General features: G+C 33.6%; 1 protein-coding gene across 1 annotated transcript; it reads left to right on the top strand.

Annotated features, from left to right (window-relative positions):
• The first annotated feature begins 690 nt into the window (after nt 1–690).
• Nucleotides 691–19869, top strand: LOC148310662 (uncharacterized). Its single transcript, XM_088258119.1, has 12 exons — nt 691–2797; nt 4713–4951; nt 6875–7098; nt 7767–7954; nt 8097–8287; nt 8768–8928; nt 9778–9946; nt 10333–10526; nt 13120–13249; nt 15823–16012; nt 18418–18560; nt 19256–19869. The coding sequence occupies exons 1-12, from the start codon at nt 973–975 to the stop codon at nt 19790–19792; spliced, it is 4191 nt and encodes a 1396-aa protein (XP_088114245.1). The 5' UTR covers nt 691–972; the 3' UTR covers nt 19793–19869.
• Nucleotides 19870–20973: the final 1104 nt, after the last annotated feature.

The raw sequence follows: 20973 nt of genomic DNA, 5'->3' as shown, positions 1-20973 counted from the left end.
AATGTAACAATTTAAAGATAAAAAACTGTACGTAGTTCAGTTTTCATTATTGTGCTGACTCATCTTAAAAGAGCGATTTCTTGCAAAAGAGCAAAATTCTGCAAAAAAATTTTCAATTTATATAAAGAAAGAGGGCTAAGCTATTTGATACAATCAAAATTATAGCCGGATAACACTCGGAAGCACAACTTAATATCCTTTATTTAAAAAAAAAATGAAAGAAAAATCTATTTAAAGGCACTTATTTAAAATAGTTTTTTTTTAGTAAATATGTTAGCTATTGCAACTTAAATCTATGTACAATACACTATCTTACCTGCTTCATCACAATCCATTATTAAATTGTATACGTGTAATACAAAAAAATAATAATAATCACTGAAATGTTTGCGTACTAAACGAACAGCGAAAGAGAAACACGTGCACTCACAATAACAACAACTTTGCGACTGACCATTAGACACGTGAGATGTGCGTGGGGGGGATACAATTATTGCATGTCATCAACAAAATACTCTATTTCATGTTGATATATTTTTCATACACCTGCGACAATGTTTTTAAAAGTGACTTTTGGCCGCCCAGATCGCTAATATACCCCACTGTGCGGCGGCAACACCGGCCGCTCAGTCCCGACTAGAGCTGTTTCTAAATAAAAACCCAGTCTTGGACTCGTGCCACTGGGTCCATTCTCCATTCCCCCACGGACTAGATTGACACATTGTGTTCCCAAACCCGCGGTCATACACTCAGTCACAAGCGCGTTATCAAACCCTCCTCGGTTAGATTAGTCCAAACAAAAATGTGAGTCGAGCAACAATTATTCACGCAACTCTAAAATTAGCTACTTGTTTAGGTTTTCTGCACTTATCAAATTCACCGATGGCCGATTGATCGTGAGATAAAGGCAACAAAAATAGACTAACACAGTCCATCGCTTTTGTTATGGAGTTGTGATAACTTCGCGCGAGGATGGCTCTCGGGCCCATGCGGTGGGCTCTGTTCCTCGTCATTGGACTTCTCCTCCTAGCGACAGCCCTACACGCTTTCCGGCTCAGAGATGCACCTCCAAAAGCTCTCGCGAGTGACAATTTGCTGAGAAAAATTGCCCCACAGCAAGAAAAATGTGACACGTGTGGCGGTTCTGATGTGGGCGGAAGCTTTTTAAAACACTCAGCACCTAATACAGCAAAAATAAAACAGACCGTTTTTCTATCTAAACCACCTGACAAACCATATGACAATAAAAATATCAATAAACCCGAGATTATTTTAAAGAAACCAGTCACTCCAGTTAAGAAATCAACTTTCAGTATACAAATATCTAAGAAAAAAGTGGTTAGTGACGACGATGATGATGATGATGATAGTGACGAAGATGATTCCGACGATGATGACGAATCTGATGATTTTTCTGAGTCCGATAATACCGCGAGTGATAACAGTGATAAAGATTCTGATAAAGATAGTGAGAGTGATAACGATGAAGACAGTGATACCGATGATGATGATGACGATGAAAGTAATAGTGATAAAATGAAGAGTTCGAAAAAAAAATTGTCTGACTCTGATAGCTCAAATGACACTGATGATGACAATGACAGTGATAGTGACAGTGATGCCAAAGAAAGCGGTACTGAAAGTGATGACAAAAGTGATGAAGATGATTCAGACGATGATGATGACTCTGATGATGATAGTGATACGGATGATAAAAGTGACAAAGATATCAAGAAAAGCGTTTCGGAATCCGAAACATCTGATGATGATGATGACGACGATGACGACGACGATGATGATGACGATGATGATGATGATGATTCGGATAATACAAGCGACTCTGATATAGAAAACAAAAATACTAAAATAAAATCAAAAAATTTATTGACTATAAAGTCTACTACAAAAATTATAACGCCTGCTACAAAATTACCTTTAAAAAAAAATGATCCGATCGAAGGACCTAAAAAAATAGAATCCCAAAATACAAAGGAAAAAGTACATAAAAAAGATGAGGTTACTACAGCTAAACACACTAAGCCAGTAATCCAACAAGAAAAGCCAAAAATTCAAGAAAGCAAAAACATTGAACCAATTAAACCTAAACAAGTAGTAAATATTGCTGAAAAACTTATAGAAAAACCTAAACAAATTGTCAAAACACCGGAAAAAATAAGTCAATCACCAAAAATTCCTGAGCAACCTAAAGTTTCACCCAAAACACAACCTTTGCCTCCTTCAAAACCTGAACCTAAAAAAGATATAAATAAACCTACGCCAACGCCAAAAGTCGATCACAAAAAAGAAACGCCACCGATTGCTGAAAAACATCTTCCCACAGAATCAAAGAAAGTAATTGCCCCACCTGCTGTAAAAGCAGAAGTACAAACAGAAAAGAAGAAGACTGATGACAAAAAAGAAGTAAATAAGTCTTCACATAACCAACCAAAGGCTGAACCTCAAACAGCTCATAAGGATTCCCACAAACCTTCCGAAAAATCAGACAAGAAACACGATAGCCGTGAAAAAGAATCCAAACCAAAAGCCGATGATACAAAACACACTAATAAAGAAAAAAAAGTTAGAATTGAAACCAAATCACATAAAAATACTGAAACGTCAAACGCACAAAAGGCAATACATAGAAAAAATCTTCGCGAAAGTGAATTTGAGGACTTTTACTCATTTTTACCAACGTTTGCACCAAATTTTAGTCGTATACATAATCCCGAATGCCGTCGACATGGACAAATTCTATTACGACAGCTTCGAGGAGCTAAATTGTGGACTTTACAAAGTAAGTCATTGTGTATTGTTCATTTTACAAGCTAATTATTCTACTCGGAAAATATTTGAAGCATTTCAGTTTGGTGAATTTATTCTTCTATCCACTAATATCGAGTCAAAATACTTTATTTCTATTAGAAAAAATATGTTTATTTTTATGTTGTGTTCGTAGTTTTATCAACACAAGGAATGAGTTTAAAATCTATCACAGTTCACTGAAAACATGATCAAATTGAAATTTAATTTTCTGAAATCATAAGCTTTTTCTTTGTCAAATTGCCAAATTTTCACTTCTTAATGTACTACATTCCTTTATCACCACACACTTGTTAGATTAATTTTCACTTATTCGATCTGTTAACATCAGTAATCATGACAGTTTAAACCGTTTTCATAGATGAACAAATATATTTTATATATTTTTATGTGTTTATAATATTTTATCTTGTTTTTTTATTGGTCTTTTTTTAAATCTGCTAATGCCATCAATATTATCTTTGATATTATTGATGACATTGTTCCATTATAACTGAATTATATTTTCACTGTTAAATGGGAGATAAATTAATTTATAAATGAAGAAATGCGTTGCTTTATGTACTTACAGGTGACAGAATAATTGTTACTTTAAATAATTTTACATACTACTTATAGGCAGATACTTATCATAATAAAAAAGTAATCTACGTAGTTTTACTTATGAATTTACTACAATTATATTATTATGAATCTCATAACACAAGCGTATTATACATAAACGTACATTATATGTAAAGCTTTATTCGATTGAAGCTTCTTACCCCTTGTCCCTTAAAAAAATACGTTGATGTTCTTAGGCGTGGGCTTTAAAGGAAAGGATTCACTTAATGGATTTTTAGGAAGTTTTAATTACTCTGACATAAGGTATCGAATTATCGTCTAAAAATTATTACGATTTCCTCTCACAATTTCCTTCATACCCTAATTATAATTATCTGCACCTAATGGTGCACAAGGCACTGCATCGTTCTGACGTAATATTATCGTAACCGTCACTTATATGAAGACTAGGTGATCAATCCCGACCTTCAGGTACCAGTCCAGGAAAATGTTAAATAAACTCACCCTCCTTAGAAATCGAACCCCTGGCCTCCAGCTCAGTAGCTTAAATGCACTAATCTATGAAGGTGGCCCATTTTCAAAACTTTTGTATAATTATTTTTTGTTGAAACTTATTTTAAACATTTTGGAAGTAGTAGTAGAAAAAACGCAAGATGAGCCTGATTTCCAAATTCCATACATTCCACGCAGGTCAAACTTTCATAGTTGTATGGAAGATGATAAATTAATTTATTTTTATATTCTTAAGTCAAATATTTTCTGAACATTATAAAATTTGTTAATTATGAAATAAAGTAATATTTTTACAATTTAATCCATTTGCTAGACATTTTTAATTTTGACAGATCTGAATACTAGTTACGCTGATCCTCTTCATAAAAGCTACTAAGGTCTTGTGCTAGGAGAGGGACTTACACTCATTGTTTATTGTTTAAACTTATGATTTTTTTCTTTGTTTTATTATTTTTAATATATCGTAGTCGTACAGGAGAAAGTGACCAACTACCAAAACGTAAAACGTTCAGGAGGGCCATTTAAGTTACTTTTGCTTGGCAAGAAGATAAACACCAATGCAGTTAGTAATTTTCAACAAGTCAATATATTATACTTCCAAGTTTAAAATCCTTAAGGATTTTTTCAGGGCAACATTAAGCTAGTAAGATGTCAAATAGTCAATGATCACGTTTTTGTAAAACAATGCACTTGGTCACTTTCTCCTGTATGACTACAATATGTGTGTATGTGTGTGTGTTCTTTTATTATAATTTCAACATAAACAGAAGGTTTTGAGGATAAATAGTAATTATTACAATTTTTGTTGCCAGTGTTGGACTCGACCGCAAAGATTCCTTCCGGAATATTGCGAGGAAATGGAAACCAGTTGGGAGACTTTGACCAGTGCTTGGAGACCAAGGCCAGGGTTCGCCTGGACTCCGGGTCCATCGTCAAGGTCTCCGGCAAGTACTGCCTGGCGCAGATAGACCTCAAGCCCGTGTCTGAGGATGTCAAGTTACCCGTGCATCTGGCGCAAGCGAGAAACTTCATCAGGAGCCACAACTACGATGTTAGTTTATATTATACTACTACTACCATCACGCAGTTTCCCCGCAGGGTTAGGTAGAGAGGATGGAACGCCACATTCTTCTGTCCTGGCATACAATCCCCGCTTTCTTCACATCCAAACATCTAGTCATATATGCCCTCCGATTACGCAGACTTTTGACACCACCAGAGTTTAGGTTCTGATTGATCTGATCGTGCAAAGTTTTTTTCGGCCGTCCTCGTTCAGTTCTTTTGCACACATTCGCCACATATATTTTTTATTGTCATTCTCTCACTATCCATTCGCTCCACATGTCCATTCCACCTTAAAGAACGCTTCTTAATCTTTTCAAATATCCTAGTTTAGCCTTACATTCCTTTCAATTTTTCAATTTCAATTTCAATTTCAATTTATTCAATAAAAAAATAATATATACATAACAAACAATATTCAAGGCGTATATATTAAAAGTAAAAGTAAGCAAGAAGACTTAAAGGTGTAGAAGAATCCCGCTTCGGAAAACTCCTTCGGACACATAGAACAGATCAATATCCAATGTGATACTGTTCAACATAGCGGTAGCTCTTCCTACAGGCATAACCATCGGCAGGTTGGTCCTGTGTATAGGAATGTGAAACAATCTATGCCGACGCTGTCTTAGGTAACTATCGGGAACATGCAGACCAATGCTCCGGATAATTTCAGGATTATCGATCATACCGCGCAACAATCGATAGAAATGCGTAATTAAATACACATTCCTTCTAGTCTCTAAACTTTTGTAGCCAAGCATACCCTGGAGAAACTGGGTCGGATAGAGCCAAGGATAATAGCCGTACTCTCTCATGTAGAGATACCTCAAAAATTTCTTTTGGACTTTCTCTACCATAAGAGAGTACTTAAGCTCGAGTGGCCCCCAGATCATCGAGCCACTCTCGAGTCTACTTCGCACCAAGGAGTTATAAAGAGTTCTCAGCACGCGGGTATTTTCGAAAACCCTGGCAGTACGCAGAACAAATCTTAGCATTTTCAATGCATTACCACTGACTGCATCTATGTGATCGTGAAATGTCAGGGTGCTCACAAATCTAACGCCCAGATCCCTAACATTCGATGCTCGCATCAGATTTTGGTCGTTCATTTTGTAGCGATAAAATAAAGTTTTTTGGGCCCTAGTGAAAGACGTGACCGAACACTTAGCTTAACACTTAACTTTTCTTATATCTTCGTTTGTAATTCTGTCATACAATGATTTTTTTACCCATTAGTCTGAGGGAGCGCATTTCTTTTATATTTTGTATATATTATGTGTGTATATAAATATATATATATATATATAAATATATATATATATATATATATATATATATATATATATATATATATATATATATATATATATATATACATATATATATATATATATATATATATATATATATATATATATATATATATATATATATATATATATATATATATATATATATATATATATATATATATATATATATATATATATATATATATATATATAAACATACAATTGTAATTGAATGAATGGACTGACGTCATAAAACAAAATATAATTTATTTAGAAGTTAAATGTCTGGGTCCCCAATGCACACGCTTACCCCAACGGTTTTTCCACTTTTGCAAATAGTCATTTGTTTAAAAAAAATCTTATTTAACTGCAAAACTGTGAATCATCAAGCGTCAAAAATTCTTGGCACGGTATTAAAAAAGGATATGTAGATAAATTTCGACCAACCCTGCAAAAACGTTAGGGTGAGTTATCGTTCAGAGAGATGACGCAAAGTGAGGTATTACTGTATTTCTCATATATGGAAAATATTTGAAAAAAATCTTAAATTTGTCGACTTAATGCTTATTTTATTAATACGACCTATCTACAATTCTTTAAAAATGTGCATTCTCTTCTAGCCAGGTCACTTTATTCCACGTTTCACCTCCCTAAACTGGGGAATATGCCTACCCGCGTCATGTGGGGCTCCAGAGGCTGAATTTATACTGAAAGATGCTCTAAGGCATTACAATGGCACTGCAGGGTTGAAAATCACCATCAACGTTGATCCCACCAACTGCTATACTGGTCAATCCCAAGACTGGTGGGAGGAATGGATGGACATCCCTACCATGCTGACAATGTAAGTTAATAACAAAAACTTTAGTTTTAAAATGATAAGCAGTCTTTAATAGTATGTAGATTATCTAAACGGTCCGGTAAAATCCAATTTCAGCAACAACAAAAAACATATAATTAAAGATGATGAACCAATATAAATACAGAGTAGTTCTCCCAGAAAATGACTTGATCAATTTAACAACATTCTAGAAAATAGATATGTATGGATTTATAAAAAGATCCATATATGGTTGCAAAATCTACAAATATGAAAGAAAAATTTATAATATTATTCTATCATTTTATCTGCCTACACTTACTACTTTTATCTGCCTCCATGGTGTAATAGTTAGCGTGTTTAACTACTGTACTGGAGGTCCCGGGTTCAATTCCCAGGCGAGGAGAATATAAATAAATTAGTGATTTTATACATTCATATTTATTTAACATTCCTTGGACTGGTCCCTGAAGTGCAAGAGTGATCACCTTACCTTCGTGTAAGTAACGATCAAGATGACACTGCGTCAATACGATGCAATGCCCTATGCACCATTGAATGCGGATAAAGGTTATCTCTCTATAAATTTACTAAGTAATAAGCACTGTAATATTAATTAATGAAGTGGTAATATAACCTAATCCGGGTAATCAGTATCCTCGAGGGTTTAATTTTAATGTGTATGTTTTCAGCTTATTTTATGGATTTTTCATCATCCTAACCATTTACGCAACTGCATATGATGTCTTTTCATCGAGAAGAACTTCAGTTGTAGAAGAAGCTAATGAGGATTCTAAAGAAGAGACGGAAAATGAGGATAGCAAAAAAGAAGACGAAAATACTGAATCTGAAAATAAAACAGAAGAATCTCCTACTCCAGGTAATTTAAACGTATTATGACTATTCTGTACGTTTTTGTAAATAAATACAGAAATATTTTTGTAAATGTGCTGAAATTTACGTTTTAAAAATTAATATATTATATTAATATTGCATGTGAATGAAATATTACTTTTTTACAGAACAAAGTCCTATTGTAAGAGCTTTTTCACTGAAACAAACAACTTCAAAGCTTTTAAGGGAGGGACGCGCTGAAGGGGATATTGAATGCATTCACGGTATCCGTGCATTGTGCAGTATTGCACTTTATATTGCTCACAAACTGATACCACTCGCAATGACTCCATTTACGAATAGGACATATCTTACTGAGGTAAGAAAATTATTATCACAAGGAAATTATGATAATCTATAAAAAATATTTGTAAGAGTTAAAAAAATATGTAATTTTGAACAAACTCATTCAAGCTCTCACATTTTCCACGAAATTTTAAAAAATCTATACAAAAATAATCTATACAATAATATACCACTGGAATTCGATAAAAATTATTTCTCGCTACATATTTCATGAAACAAGTGTAATTAAATTTACCACTATAGGAGACAATTAAAATCCTACACAATTTTATCATAAAACCTTTTATCTGCTTAAAGAATGTTTTTGTCAGCATTTATGCAACCAATTGTAGCTTCACTAAAAAGTTTCATAAATTTTTAATTAAAATTTTACTAGGTACCACAATTTTCTAATATTTCCAGGTAAAACTTAAAATTGAAAATTAGTAGATATTAACATAAAGTGACTGCTGAATTATTATTATTATTATTTTTATATCTCTTTTTCATTCAGGTATCCAACTCTCCACTATCAGTAGCATTACGAGCAAGTCTCCTGTATACTGACACATTCCTACTTCTTAGTGGGGTCCTTACAGCGTATCACATGAGCCAGGATATAGATAAAACTGGAAGCATCCCTTGGCTGCGAAGATACATTGCGCGATATCTAAGGTATGATCAAAACGCTAATAGAGTCCCTCCTCCCTAGAGCGCTCCTCCCCCCTCATTAATTGAATAGAGCATTATTTATTTCTTCAGAAATATTTTGAAGGTTTTCCTCTATGTGCAGCTGACAGAGAGTCCCTCAGGACTCTATAACTGCTGCGGGTGGATGGCGGGCTCAGATTCCAAAAAAAACGCTAATAGAAATCGCACCAATTTTTTTAATAAGATAATATTGTTATGTACGTAGTATTTGTTGTTTCTAAATGATGATGTTTGATGAAAGATACTAGTAAGGGTGTTGTCTTTGTGTAAGATACTGCATAGTGTTGTTTTAGTTGGCTTTCTGTTTCGTTGTTAGGACTTTGTGCTAGGTTATGAGTTAGGGTTGTTCTTTTTTATCTATCCATGTTTCTTAGGATTGTGATAGGTTTGTGTCAAAGAAAAAAATCGTTACATGTAAAAGAGATCCATAGTATAGTGCCGATGAATAATGATTGAGAGGAAAATGCAAAGACTGAGCATTTTCTTCAAATGTCTTTGCACTGTTCCATGTGTGTCTTCTGTGCTGGTCGGGGTTATGGAGGCGTCTGTATACCGGCCAACGTCGGGTCGGAATCGGATCTAGCTGACTAACTGAACTAACTAACAACTAATCCCTTTCACTGCCTACACCGGGGCATTTCTAGAAAATTTAGTGGTGGTTTTACTACTTGTATTTATTTAGATTAGCAGTGAGCTGTCAGGAAGCCTAGATGCTTCTGTATCAGATCTGGGAATGCGGTGGGACACTTTCTAATATTGTTATGTAGCATAATACAAAGATTTGTCTGAAAACACTACATAGTTTTGTTCTAGACTGACTCCAGCTCTCGTTGCCGTGCTGCTGTGGTACGCTTGGATATCTGACAAGATAGGGGAAGGCCCGCTGTGGGGGACAGTCGTCACACAAAATGCCGAACTCTGCCAGGAAAATATGTGGAAGAACATCTTTTACTTACAGAACTTCTTCCCGTTTGAAGAAATGGTAAAATCTATCTTACTATTTCCATAATATAATATATACGTACTTGATAATACTCTGATATATTATACATACCTATTTGAAAGTTGAAAAATTCTTCTTCTTCTTCAAACCCTCATCCGCCCCAATGGTGCATAGGGCACTGCATTATACAAACAAATTGATCGTTAACACACGAAGGAAAGGTGATCAGCCCTCCGCTTCAGGTACCAGTCCATGGTAATATTGAATAAATATTAGAGTGAAAAAATCACTTTAATTATTTTGACCCCCCCTGGGAATCGAACTCGGGACCTCTAGAACGGTAGCCGAGCGTGCTGACCATTACACTACGGAGGCAGACAATTTCTTAATTATTCTATAGCTATAGCCTATGCCTTATGTTACAGTGCGCTACCCACACTCACCAACTGGCCTTGGACATGCAGCTGTGGTGGTTGGCTCCCATCAGCGTGTGGCTGCTTCGCTCCAGGCCTTCCTTGGCCCTGCCCGCCCTGGGCGGCCTCCACACCCTGACAGTCTGGCTGCGCTACTCCGCCACCACTTCTGATCACCTCTCACTCGTCATCTATCACGGGATCACGTAAGTTGCCTGACTGCCTGCTGTCTATAGTAAAAGTAAAATGTTTCGTTAAAAAATAACTCAATAATTCGTCTTGTTAACCCTTCACTGCATAGTGTATCAAATTTGTTACATACCCAAAAGTAAGTTTTAAAACGTTCTTTAAAAATTTAAGCAATTATTCTTTGTTGTTACTGATTAGATATATTCATAACTCAAGTATGTAGTTCATAATTTAGCCAAAAGATGCGCCATGAACGCCAAAATAATACCTTCACTTGTCTTTCGAAGACGAACTGTCAATGCAGTCATGCAGTCATGCAAAAAAAGTCATGCAGTGAAGGGTTAATCTTTAATGGGGTGTTTAATCCTCAGAATCGTTCAAGTTAAAAAAAATAGTAAAACCTCAATATAACGTATCTTTATTTAATGAACTTTGTATATAACGTGGACCAAAAATCCAATAAAATGTATAAAAATTAATAATGTCCTGTTCATATTGTACTACTACTTCTGCTACCATTACGCCGTTTCCCCGCAGGGGTATGCAGAAAGAATGGAATGCCACACTCTTCTGTCCTGACATACACTCCTCGCCTCCTTCACATCCACACATCTTATTATAGATGCCCTCAGATTACGCAGACTTTTGAAACCGCTAGATTTTAGGTTCCGATCGATCTGATTGTTAATATTGTACATTGTTAAATATATGCTAAAGTGTCACCGCATGTAAACAATTTTTAAAGACCATGAAGTCATCAGTGGTAAGATCACATCTCAATGATCTAATAACATTTAAAAACTATTCGTCAGATAACGGAATTCAAAGGAATTAACGGTATTTTCGTAATTTTAGAAAGTTATTTATATCTAAATACATGAATTATATTTTCCAAAAAAAAGTTTTTCTATTTTTTCATTTCAAACGTATTTTCATATTTAACGGATTTTCGGCTTTAACGATCACCTCGCCTGTCCAAACTTAAAACACAGTAAGGGACATTTTTTTTGAAAAACGTTTCTTTGCACTTTTGGACTTAGCAGGATCTACTTAGTGCAAAAATGCAAAAAAACGTTTTTCAAAAATAATGTCCCTTACTGTGTTTTAAGTTTAAAGAGCCGACCTCCTCTCCCCACTTAGTTAGCGTTATAGCGAGGTTTTACTGTATTACAAAATAAGGCAGTTATTTTTCTGTCAAATGCAACATGATGAAATCATTCATGATTTTTAAAAAAATGATAACCGAATCATTGGTCCGCAAGACAGTTCAGTAATCAAAACGGCATTTTAAAATATATTATAGCAATTATTAAATAAGTCTACGGCACTTATAAACCAAATATATAAATGCATGATATCGCCAGACAGTTGGGACAAACCGTAGTCATTATCTTGGAAAAAAAATTATAAGCTAAATCACGTCTCCAATATTTTCATGTTAAACTGGTAACATTGATAGAAAGTGTAATCTTTGGTCAACAGATGGCGCTCTAAGTTACAAATTAAAATTTGTATTAAATCGATGTTCCATATGGATAGTTTCAAATATTTTGCCATAAGTAATGTTATTTTCTTTAATATTATATTTTATTTTTATATAATTATCATTATTATCGTAATAATTATTTTAAGGCTATAAATATACACCAGATTTAATTGAGAGTACAAATAGAACATCTTTAATATGTCGTATATGTACGCATTTAGCTGACATACAAAACAAACAATATACGTCGCATTAAGTGATGTACATATTTTAATATATTTTAATTAAAATATCCAAATGCATACATATCACTGCATTTAACCCTGAAAAAAACAATATTAAGGGAATTTAAAGTGTCGGGTTGTGGTCCCGTGGTTAGTGTCGCGGACTCTTATGTCAGAGTTTCTAGGTTCGCACCAACTCTACCACAATTTGATTCCTATTTATAATAATGGGCCGCTTAGGCTCACAGAAAAAGTACGAAATTGAAATATTTGTGTAAATAATAAAAACACAAATATTTAAAATGCTTTCTACGATTCATAAGCTGGTTTGTGTGATGTACCTTATAAACCATTTTTATTCCCTCTTAAAAATCAAGATCTACCTCTAGATGTGTATGGTATAATGAATTACATGTACAAAATACTTCATTATCTAGCGAAATGTTATATGTGTGTACATTTGTGTAAAATGTTGATTATAAAAGAGAAATACTTGCTTGTTACATGTATTGTGTATATAAAGCATGTACATTGTTACACAAATTGTTTGAAATTGAATTCATATGTAAGTGTACCCTTTAAGCTGATGCTTGGTGTCAGTGGCGCGCACAGAATTTTTGATCAGAGTGGGCAGCAGGGTTGGGAAGGATAAGGCATAGTAGGCACTGGTCGTGTTTCTAAAAGGAACGCGAGTAAACCAGGATAGGCACTGCCTATATATGTAGAATGCACGCCTCTGCTCGGTGTATATTATTCGCAGAGTCAAAAGTGGCCCTTTGTTAAACGTACTTAAATGTGGAAAATATGTATGATTATACAAAAAAGGCATTATATTACACAAATGAGTTCTATAAAATAGTACCTAGATCAATATCATGATAGGTTATTCTCTTTCTTCAGGGTTAGTCAACTGTACCGGACTGCCAACCTGTGTTACTCATTGGCCCTTCATAGAGCTACCCCCTACCTGGCCGGTATAGGGTTAGGGGTGCTTTTGCAACAAACTGGAAAGGACATTGAACTACCAAAGGTGATGATTTTCTAGTATTGGGATATTCTTTTTTATTTAAAAAAATATGCATTAATTATTATCATTGATAGATAATACAAAAATAAGCAAAATTTTCTTATATGTGAATATTGAAAAAGTGTTCATTTTAATAACTTTTGATTCAATGATGGAACATTTTACGATATTTTTCACAAGGTCTGTATGTTTGTATGTAGACACAGGTAACCACTATAATTGAGACCCCAAAAAATATAGTAACCGCTTCAAAAAATATTATTTGGTTTCCAAGATTTTTTTGGAACCAAAAAATGGATAAGATTGATATTTTTTTAAATCCAGATTTTATCAGAATTTTATTTTTAGGCTTTGACTCTTGAAACACTATTTTAATTCCAACATAATGTTTTATTATATTAGTTTTTTCTTTAAATTTATAAATTTTATAATTTTATGAATCGTAAAAAATGTTTGTTGATCGTTACAAACTTATTTTGAAAATATGCAAGTATTTTTAAATGTTCAATTATCACAAATAAAAAAAGTTTTAATTGAAAATAAAATTTTATTTAAACGATTATAACATGAAACTGATTATTTCTATATGTTAAGACACCTATTAAGGTACCAAATTTTTAATTATTTGATGTAAAAAATATATATATGTATAAATCTTAAGGCGGTGCTTTATGCTATTAATTTTATAACAGCGATATTTCGATTAAAAAATATAAACGACACACATAAATAAGGAACATAATTTTTAAATTCCATATGGTATGACGGTATACTTAAAAAAGTATCGATTATGAAAAAATTCTTCATAAATAATGAACGGCTTCAAAAAAACTAACATACCAACTCCGCATCCTGATCGTGGGGTAATAAAATTTAATTTCTAATAGGCCGCACACTTTTGTATAGTTGAACCATACATACATAGTTCATTTATGCAAATTAAATTGCTTCAAAACACTACATAATAGTCAAAATTATCGACTTTATCTGTTTTTCCAAATAAAAACTAGTCATTTTAAACATAAATTACAAGTAGGGACTTCAGTATCGATTCCAATGGAAAGACAAAGAGTTAACTACATATATTAGATTACTTTAACTTAAACTCGTTAAAAAAAAATTTTTTGTAGAAAAATTATTTATCGGTTTCAAAATGCGTCAGGAATAATTCCATGAAGTAAAATTAAATCAACATGTACCCATGTCAAAAATTAAAACAACATATACAGCCTTAGGGCCCAGAAAAACCGTGTACTTAGATTTGAGAATAGGTGTTTGCGAAGAATTTTTGGCGTGCGGTGGTTTGACTTAGTGAGGAATGAAGAGTTATAAGGTATATCTGGTAAATCTTGGTCAAAACTATCGTCAAGAAAAGGGGATACAGTTGTCTGGGCCAACTCCGCATGCCTCCCGAGAGCCTTAATCAAACTTGCCTCTTATACAAGGCATCAGGTTTGCCGACCAGGATGACCACTGCTGACAATTAGTCGACAGCTATAGTCTGAAATTCGGGACGCGGCCTGACGGGAGGACGCAAGGAATCTGGCAACCGAAAGAAAAGCCTGGAGACAGTTTGTGGACTCCATATACTCCATATAAGGAGCGGATATGGTTTAACTTACTCTTTTTCAAAACAGAATCGGAGGCTGTATGGCCTGTATGGTATACATAACGAGGAAAAGTGCGTATTTTCTAAGAAATTTATCACCAACAAAACTCTAAATAATTCATATGGGATAACCCAGTATTATGTGATTTTATTAGGTACATATAAAAACTTAAGCCTATCGATGTATCCACTAATAAAACATGTGTTAATGGGATTTTTAGTGCGTGAAAATTTGTGGTGTAGGATTAAATGGACATGATTTAGTGAAGATGTGTAGCTGTGTATAGAGTGCAAGAATAAAAATATAGTCGAAATATATGCCCTGTCTTGAAATTTCGTAGTATATAATTATTTTGATTGTAGCATTATTTTAAGTGGGTATAACGGGTGATGTGAAAAATATTTTTTGTTTATTAATTGCTTACAGAGAACTGGGTGGTTACTATTTATTAATTTTAACAATTTTGATAAGATTTGATGATATATATACTCGTATAAATATATATATAACAAGGCAGTGGTTGAAATACATGATTTAATATATTTTTTCTGAAAAATAATTTTAAATTATTGAATTTCACTAGTGTATTGTAATAATAACTATTTCTAACTCATGGTAAAGGTTTAAATTATGATTTAATATGATTTTAAGAAATGAATTTGAGTCCACCTCCGCGGTGTAATGCAAAGCATTTTTAGCTACAGTGCTGGAGTTCCCGGGTTTGATTCCCAGAGGGCGGGGGTTGAAAATAAATATTAATGATTTTACCCTATAATATTTATTTAATATTACCCTGAACTGAAGCACAGGAGTTATCACCTTCCCTTCATGTAAGTAACGATCTAGATAGCACTACGTCAATACGATGCAGTACCCTACTCACTATTGGGTGCATTTAAGGGTTAGAAAAAGAAGAAGAAGAAGAAGAAGAAATTTAATAATATCTGGTTATTTTATTTTTTTCAGCTGTTTTACCTTCCCGGGTGGGTGATATGCGCCTACTTCGGGAGCTGGGCTCTGTACACCCCTTCCCACCTCTCCCTGAGGGATTACCAATACAACGTGGACGAGGCAGCTCAGTATGCGGCCCTCGCCTCGGTAGCCTGGGCACTGTGCCTCAGTTGGCTCATATTCGCCTGCTTCACCGGGAACGGCGGTTAGTACCTTTTAAGGCTTAAATCTCAAGCGCTCAAATCAGAATGTGTTCAAGCCACGCTCAGCGCTGATCGTGTGCTCATTTTTTTTCAAAAAAAATAAATTAGTTTTTTTTATGGTTTTTTAGAATATACATGGAAAAAAGATATATATTTTTTTAACTCCTTGCCTTTCGATATCTCTTTTCTATTCAAAACCATGTAGTTATTTCGAAGAAAAACTTATATTTTCAATGCAAAAACAATGTTTTAAGACAAAATCATTTACGTCAAATATTACTTGGATTTAGAGAAAATAAAGTCGCGATTTACTTGAACTAATACTTGACCTTAACCCTCGCCCACATTCTCGCAGTGCCAGTGGTGAGCACAGAGAATTAATTAGGGTAGGCTGTAGAGGTAGGTTGTAAGGTAAGCTAGGTACTACTTAAAAGAGGCAGTAGAGGTAGGTAGTAAGGTAAGCTAGGTACTTATTAGTAAAGTTGTGCGATTGCGTTTTTATATGTCACTCGGGTAAGATAGAATAGGCACTGCTTTTCTGCCTATATCGAATGCACGCCGCTGCATTATTGATACCTTCTTTTACGTGCGAGTTCTCGGCACCATCTATGGCATCTCGTCAGCATCATTTTATTAACTCCTTACCTTTCAACAACTCTTATATTTTCAAAACCGTATATTTATTTCGATGAAAAACTTATTTTTTCAATACAAAAACGGTGTTTTAAGCAAAAAAATCAATAATATTAAATGTTACCTGGGTTTGAAGAAAATTATGTTACGGGCTATCGATTATTCCGCCTTAAACATCTTTCTTGATTAAGACATAATTTATTTTGTAGATTTTAAAGTGTTAAATTAATATAACATTTAGTGCAAATATAATAAAATATATAAATATAATAAAACACCGGTTTTTAGGCTACTAACATTTTAAATTATTTCACCCAGTTAGACCTTTATTAATTGTTTTAATTTAGTATTTCCTGTATAAACATAATAACAAATATATTATATGCAATAAACCGCTTTTGAAATAACCTGACCAGGAAAATAAAAATGCCTACATGACTCAGTTATTCATTTGTAATTTCCCTATAAAAAAAATTGGTGATTTATTTCCTCAAGCCTAAATTTATGCGATTTTTAGAGCATTTTGTTATTCATGTAAGTATATGATTGATGACTATTATCTCTATTTCTGCTTTTGACTTGGATGTCCGAACGGATTTTTGTAAATATACAATATATTTGTTATATGATATCTTTTTGGTTTTTTTATTTGTAATCCGTAATTTATTATCCTAATATTTTATTTCTTTCTATTGTTTGTATTTTTTTTAAATATTCGTTTCGTACAAAATGTTTCGTACAAAATTCGTTTCGTACAAAAAGTAAATTGTTAATATATTTCGACTAATGCAAGTATATTTAAAAAAAATAATAAAAAAAAATAAATATAAGGAAGGAATGCAAAGCTGAGATAAGCATCATTGATAAAATTAAGAAAGGTGTGTTGAGATGGTTTAGACATGTAGAACGAATGAGTGAGGAAAGAACGGTAAAACAAATTTATGAGGCGAATGTTAGTGGGAAAAGAAGCAGAGGAATACCGAGAAAAACATGGCACGATCAGGTATGCCAAATACTTGTAAGTGGTCAGGTTAGGAGTCGTAACAATCGGCGGGTATGTATGAGGAGATGCATCAACGTGGAAGAGGCGAAGAATGTTTGCAAGGACAGAGTAGTGTGGCGCTCTATTCTCTCTGCCTACCCCTGCTGAGAAGTGGCGTGACGGTTAGTTAGTTAGTTAGTCAAGTATATTTTATGTTAAATAGGAAATCAAATAATCTAAAAACCGATTTAAATAACGTGTAAAGATGACTTTGACATTAGTTTTGGAAAATCGATGAATGTTAAATAATTAACAAATAAAAGTCAAGTTAAAGTTATCTATAGCAGCCGTTCGCGTTCAGAATTTGAACATTTGAGATCTCAGCCTCAATAAAAGTGATAACATTACGAATCATGGAGCCTAGTACTTTTCGCATTTTCTTTCATTAAAATGCTTCAACATGATTGCATTGAACATTTTGGATTGATCACATTTTCAGGAAAATTCATTAACGCGAGGTTCCATGATAGTTTCATGAAAAAATACTTTTTGCCGAGATAAGCCTTCGCCTTAGAATAATGACATGAACGTCCATCTTGCCAAAATATCAAGTATTATTCATTCTTTAAGTGATTTTTTAATTTAATTTATAATATTGTTGACTTGAAAATGCAGATTTGCGACGTAGGCATCTTACATACACAACGTCCTTGTTTTATTAATATAAACTGATAAAAAATATGTGAACTAGGGTCTTCTTGTAATTTAATACATATTTTACCTCGTTTCCAGGTCCCCTCAATGATTTATTGTGTTCGCAACCTTTGGTTATTCTCAGCCGAATATCCTACTCGATGTACCTATGTCAGTTTTTGGTATTCTTCTACAATGTTGGGAGTACAAGAACATCGAGCGAATTCTCCTTCTTAAATGGGGTACGGTTAAATTTATTTTTCAACCTGTCACACATATATTGTTTTTATCTGCCTTCCTGGTAATTTAAAATTCTTCATTTAAATCAAAGAACGTATTGATCAATGATGAGAAACGGGTTTATTGAATGGGTAATATAAAGAAAAACTTTAAAGCTGAGGAAGTTTTACCCAAAAGATAATATGTAAATCGAGATATTAATCACTTGTGCCCATCGATTTTTATACAATACTCAAAATGTGGGCAGCGAAATTGTTTTATTGTTTTAAATGTTGTTATTATGTTGTGATTTGAATTATTTTTAAATGTTTTATTAGATGTCAAGAATTAAATAATACGAGTATGGTCCTCATATGTATTTTGTATGTGAAAAGCATTAACATTGTAGTATGGTAATATAACACTCTGCTTATCATTTATCGTTCACAATATGTAATACCACTTTAAAATTTAAAGTGGTATTATTTTATTATATATAAATTTATTATAGTTGTGTTTATTTTTTTATAAGCTATGATTGACGTTATGCAGAGTTTGCCGTCTAGAGATGGAATTGTTTAAAGGATTTTGAGTTCATTTGTTTAGAATTTTATTACACTGAGTACCTATCTTTAAAAAAAATATACCTTTATTACGCATTTAACTGTAAAGTTTGAGAGTTTCAATGTTGGGCAATGATTTATTATTTTATTTTTAGATAAGCATCCTAGAGGTCTTGGCGGTTATCTTAGTCTCAGTTGTATTAACACTCCTATTTGATATACCGATGCAGAATGCAAAACATGTTATTATGGCTGTAGAGGTGTCATTCGGAGGCAAAAAAGAAAAAGATGAAGAAACAGATGATACAGTAACAAAAGAGGAGCCGAGTGAAGACAACTTAGAATCTCAAGAACAGGTTGAAGACGAAAATGCCGAATATGAGGGCAATAACTATGACGTTAACGAAATTGACAACGACGGAGTTTCTCCCGAAGATGGCCAAATTTACGATGAATACGATGAAAATATTGACAGCACGCATCATGAAGTAGACCAAGACATTATTTACGAGGAAGAAGAAGAAGAGGAAATAGAAATAGATCCCGAAGCTGAAGGAGATCACGTCGTCGAAGATGAAGACAAAAAACAGGGTGAAGGAACCGAAGGAGAGAATCAATTAGAAGATGAAGATTTAAAAGATTGGGAATGGACCAGTGGTAGTGGTGGGAATAGCTATCAGAGAAGGTGGTAAATTAGATGTACCTATAAATATTTTATAAATACTTAAGGATCATAAATAAAACTACAATGGTAATTTACTAACGAGTGTTTTATTGTCTGCGTGAATAATTCCGAATCTTTTATCGATTAATGCGATTTATTGTTACGGTTAATAAACCAGTTTGAATAGGTAAAAATGCCCATTTTATTTATTGATCCTAGTTTAATATTAACGTATTTAATGAGCAATATCCTTGTACATAATTGTGTTTGTTTTATCACATATTTCAGTATTGTACCGAGATCCTCTCGGGACGATTTTAGTTACGGGACATAGTCTCTCAATTTTTTATTTGTACATTTTATTAAGCACTGAATTTTGATTTTTTTTTTTATTTTGTAAATTTAGAACATTCCGGACCACAATTTTTTTTTTAAATATCGGGACATTTGAATCGGGTCGTAAGAACCTCTTGTCACTGTCAATAACGGTGACATGTCCCAACCATAGTTCCCATCCATAGATAAACCTAGCAGTGGAGATTCATTGGGTATTTATTTATAAATATTAATTAGGTGTTTATAAATGGGTATCTTTATCTGAAGCTACCAGCTTCAGAATAACAATTTCCTCATTTAACCGCCCTACGCATACGAACGTACGTGATACGCGCGTTTTTTTTTTCACCATTCCGCGCTAACCCGTATGACCTACGCGCACAAGAAAAGATATCTGTTCCAAAAATATTTAATGCGTACCGGATACACTGAAAATTTTTTGTCAGGTTTCATACCTGACAATATTTTGTGACAACAAACGTTGTGATTTTTTGGCTTGTTTATAAAAAATATGCCTGAAAATAACCCAAAGGTAGGGTGGTTAAGTGGTATTACAAATTGAATGATGAATTATAAGGAGAATATCTTTTTTGTTTCGATCGGTGCATTTTCTTATTAGATCGATTTTTTTATTAAAATTTAAAATATTACTGAATTGGTTCTCATCTCCTGAACACAATATTTTACAAGAGTTTTCAGACAATACATACTTTACATTATTGCAGATATAAGTATACTTATTACTACCATTCAAAGGGTCGTCTGACGTTCGAGCCAGGTCTAGAAGTGACGCGACTGTCTATAGGTTAAAAAGAATGGGTGAACCATTCACATTGACAATGCGTATTTACTTATTAAGTTGACGCAAGCAAC

The sequence above is a fragment of the Brachycentrus maculatus genome, unplaced genomic scaffold (genome assembly GCF_059751285.1).
Source record: "Brachycentrus maculatus isolate JH-2025_06_01 unplaced genomic scaffold, ASM5975128v1 h1tg000090l, whole genome shotgun sequence".
In the NCBI taxonomy this organism is placed as follows: domain Eukaryota; kingdom Metazoa; phylum Arthropoda; class Insecta; order Trichoptera; family Brachycentridae; genus Brachycentrus; species Brachycentrus maculatus.
The sequence above is the reverse complement of the archived record's forward strand: the minus strand, read 5'-3'. Positions and strand labels throughout refer to the sequence as shown.

Bases quoted from the DNA above. Each gene is read 5' to 3' on its own strand.
- LOC148310662 (XM_088258119.1), top strand. From the start codon at position 973: ATGGCTCTCGGGCCCATGCGGTGGGCTCTGTTCCTCGTCATTGGACTT. The intron at 8,929-9,777 runs GTATGATCAAAA...GTTTTGTTCTAG, and splicing joins TACATTGCGCGATATCTAAG to ACTGACTCCAGCTCTCGTTG. The intron at 16,013-18,417 runs GTTAGTACCTTT...CCTCGTTTCCAG, and splicing joins CTGCTTCACCGGGAACGGCG to GTCCCCTCAATGATTTATTG.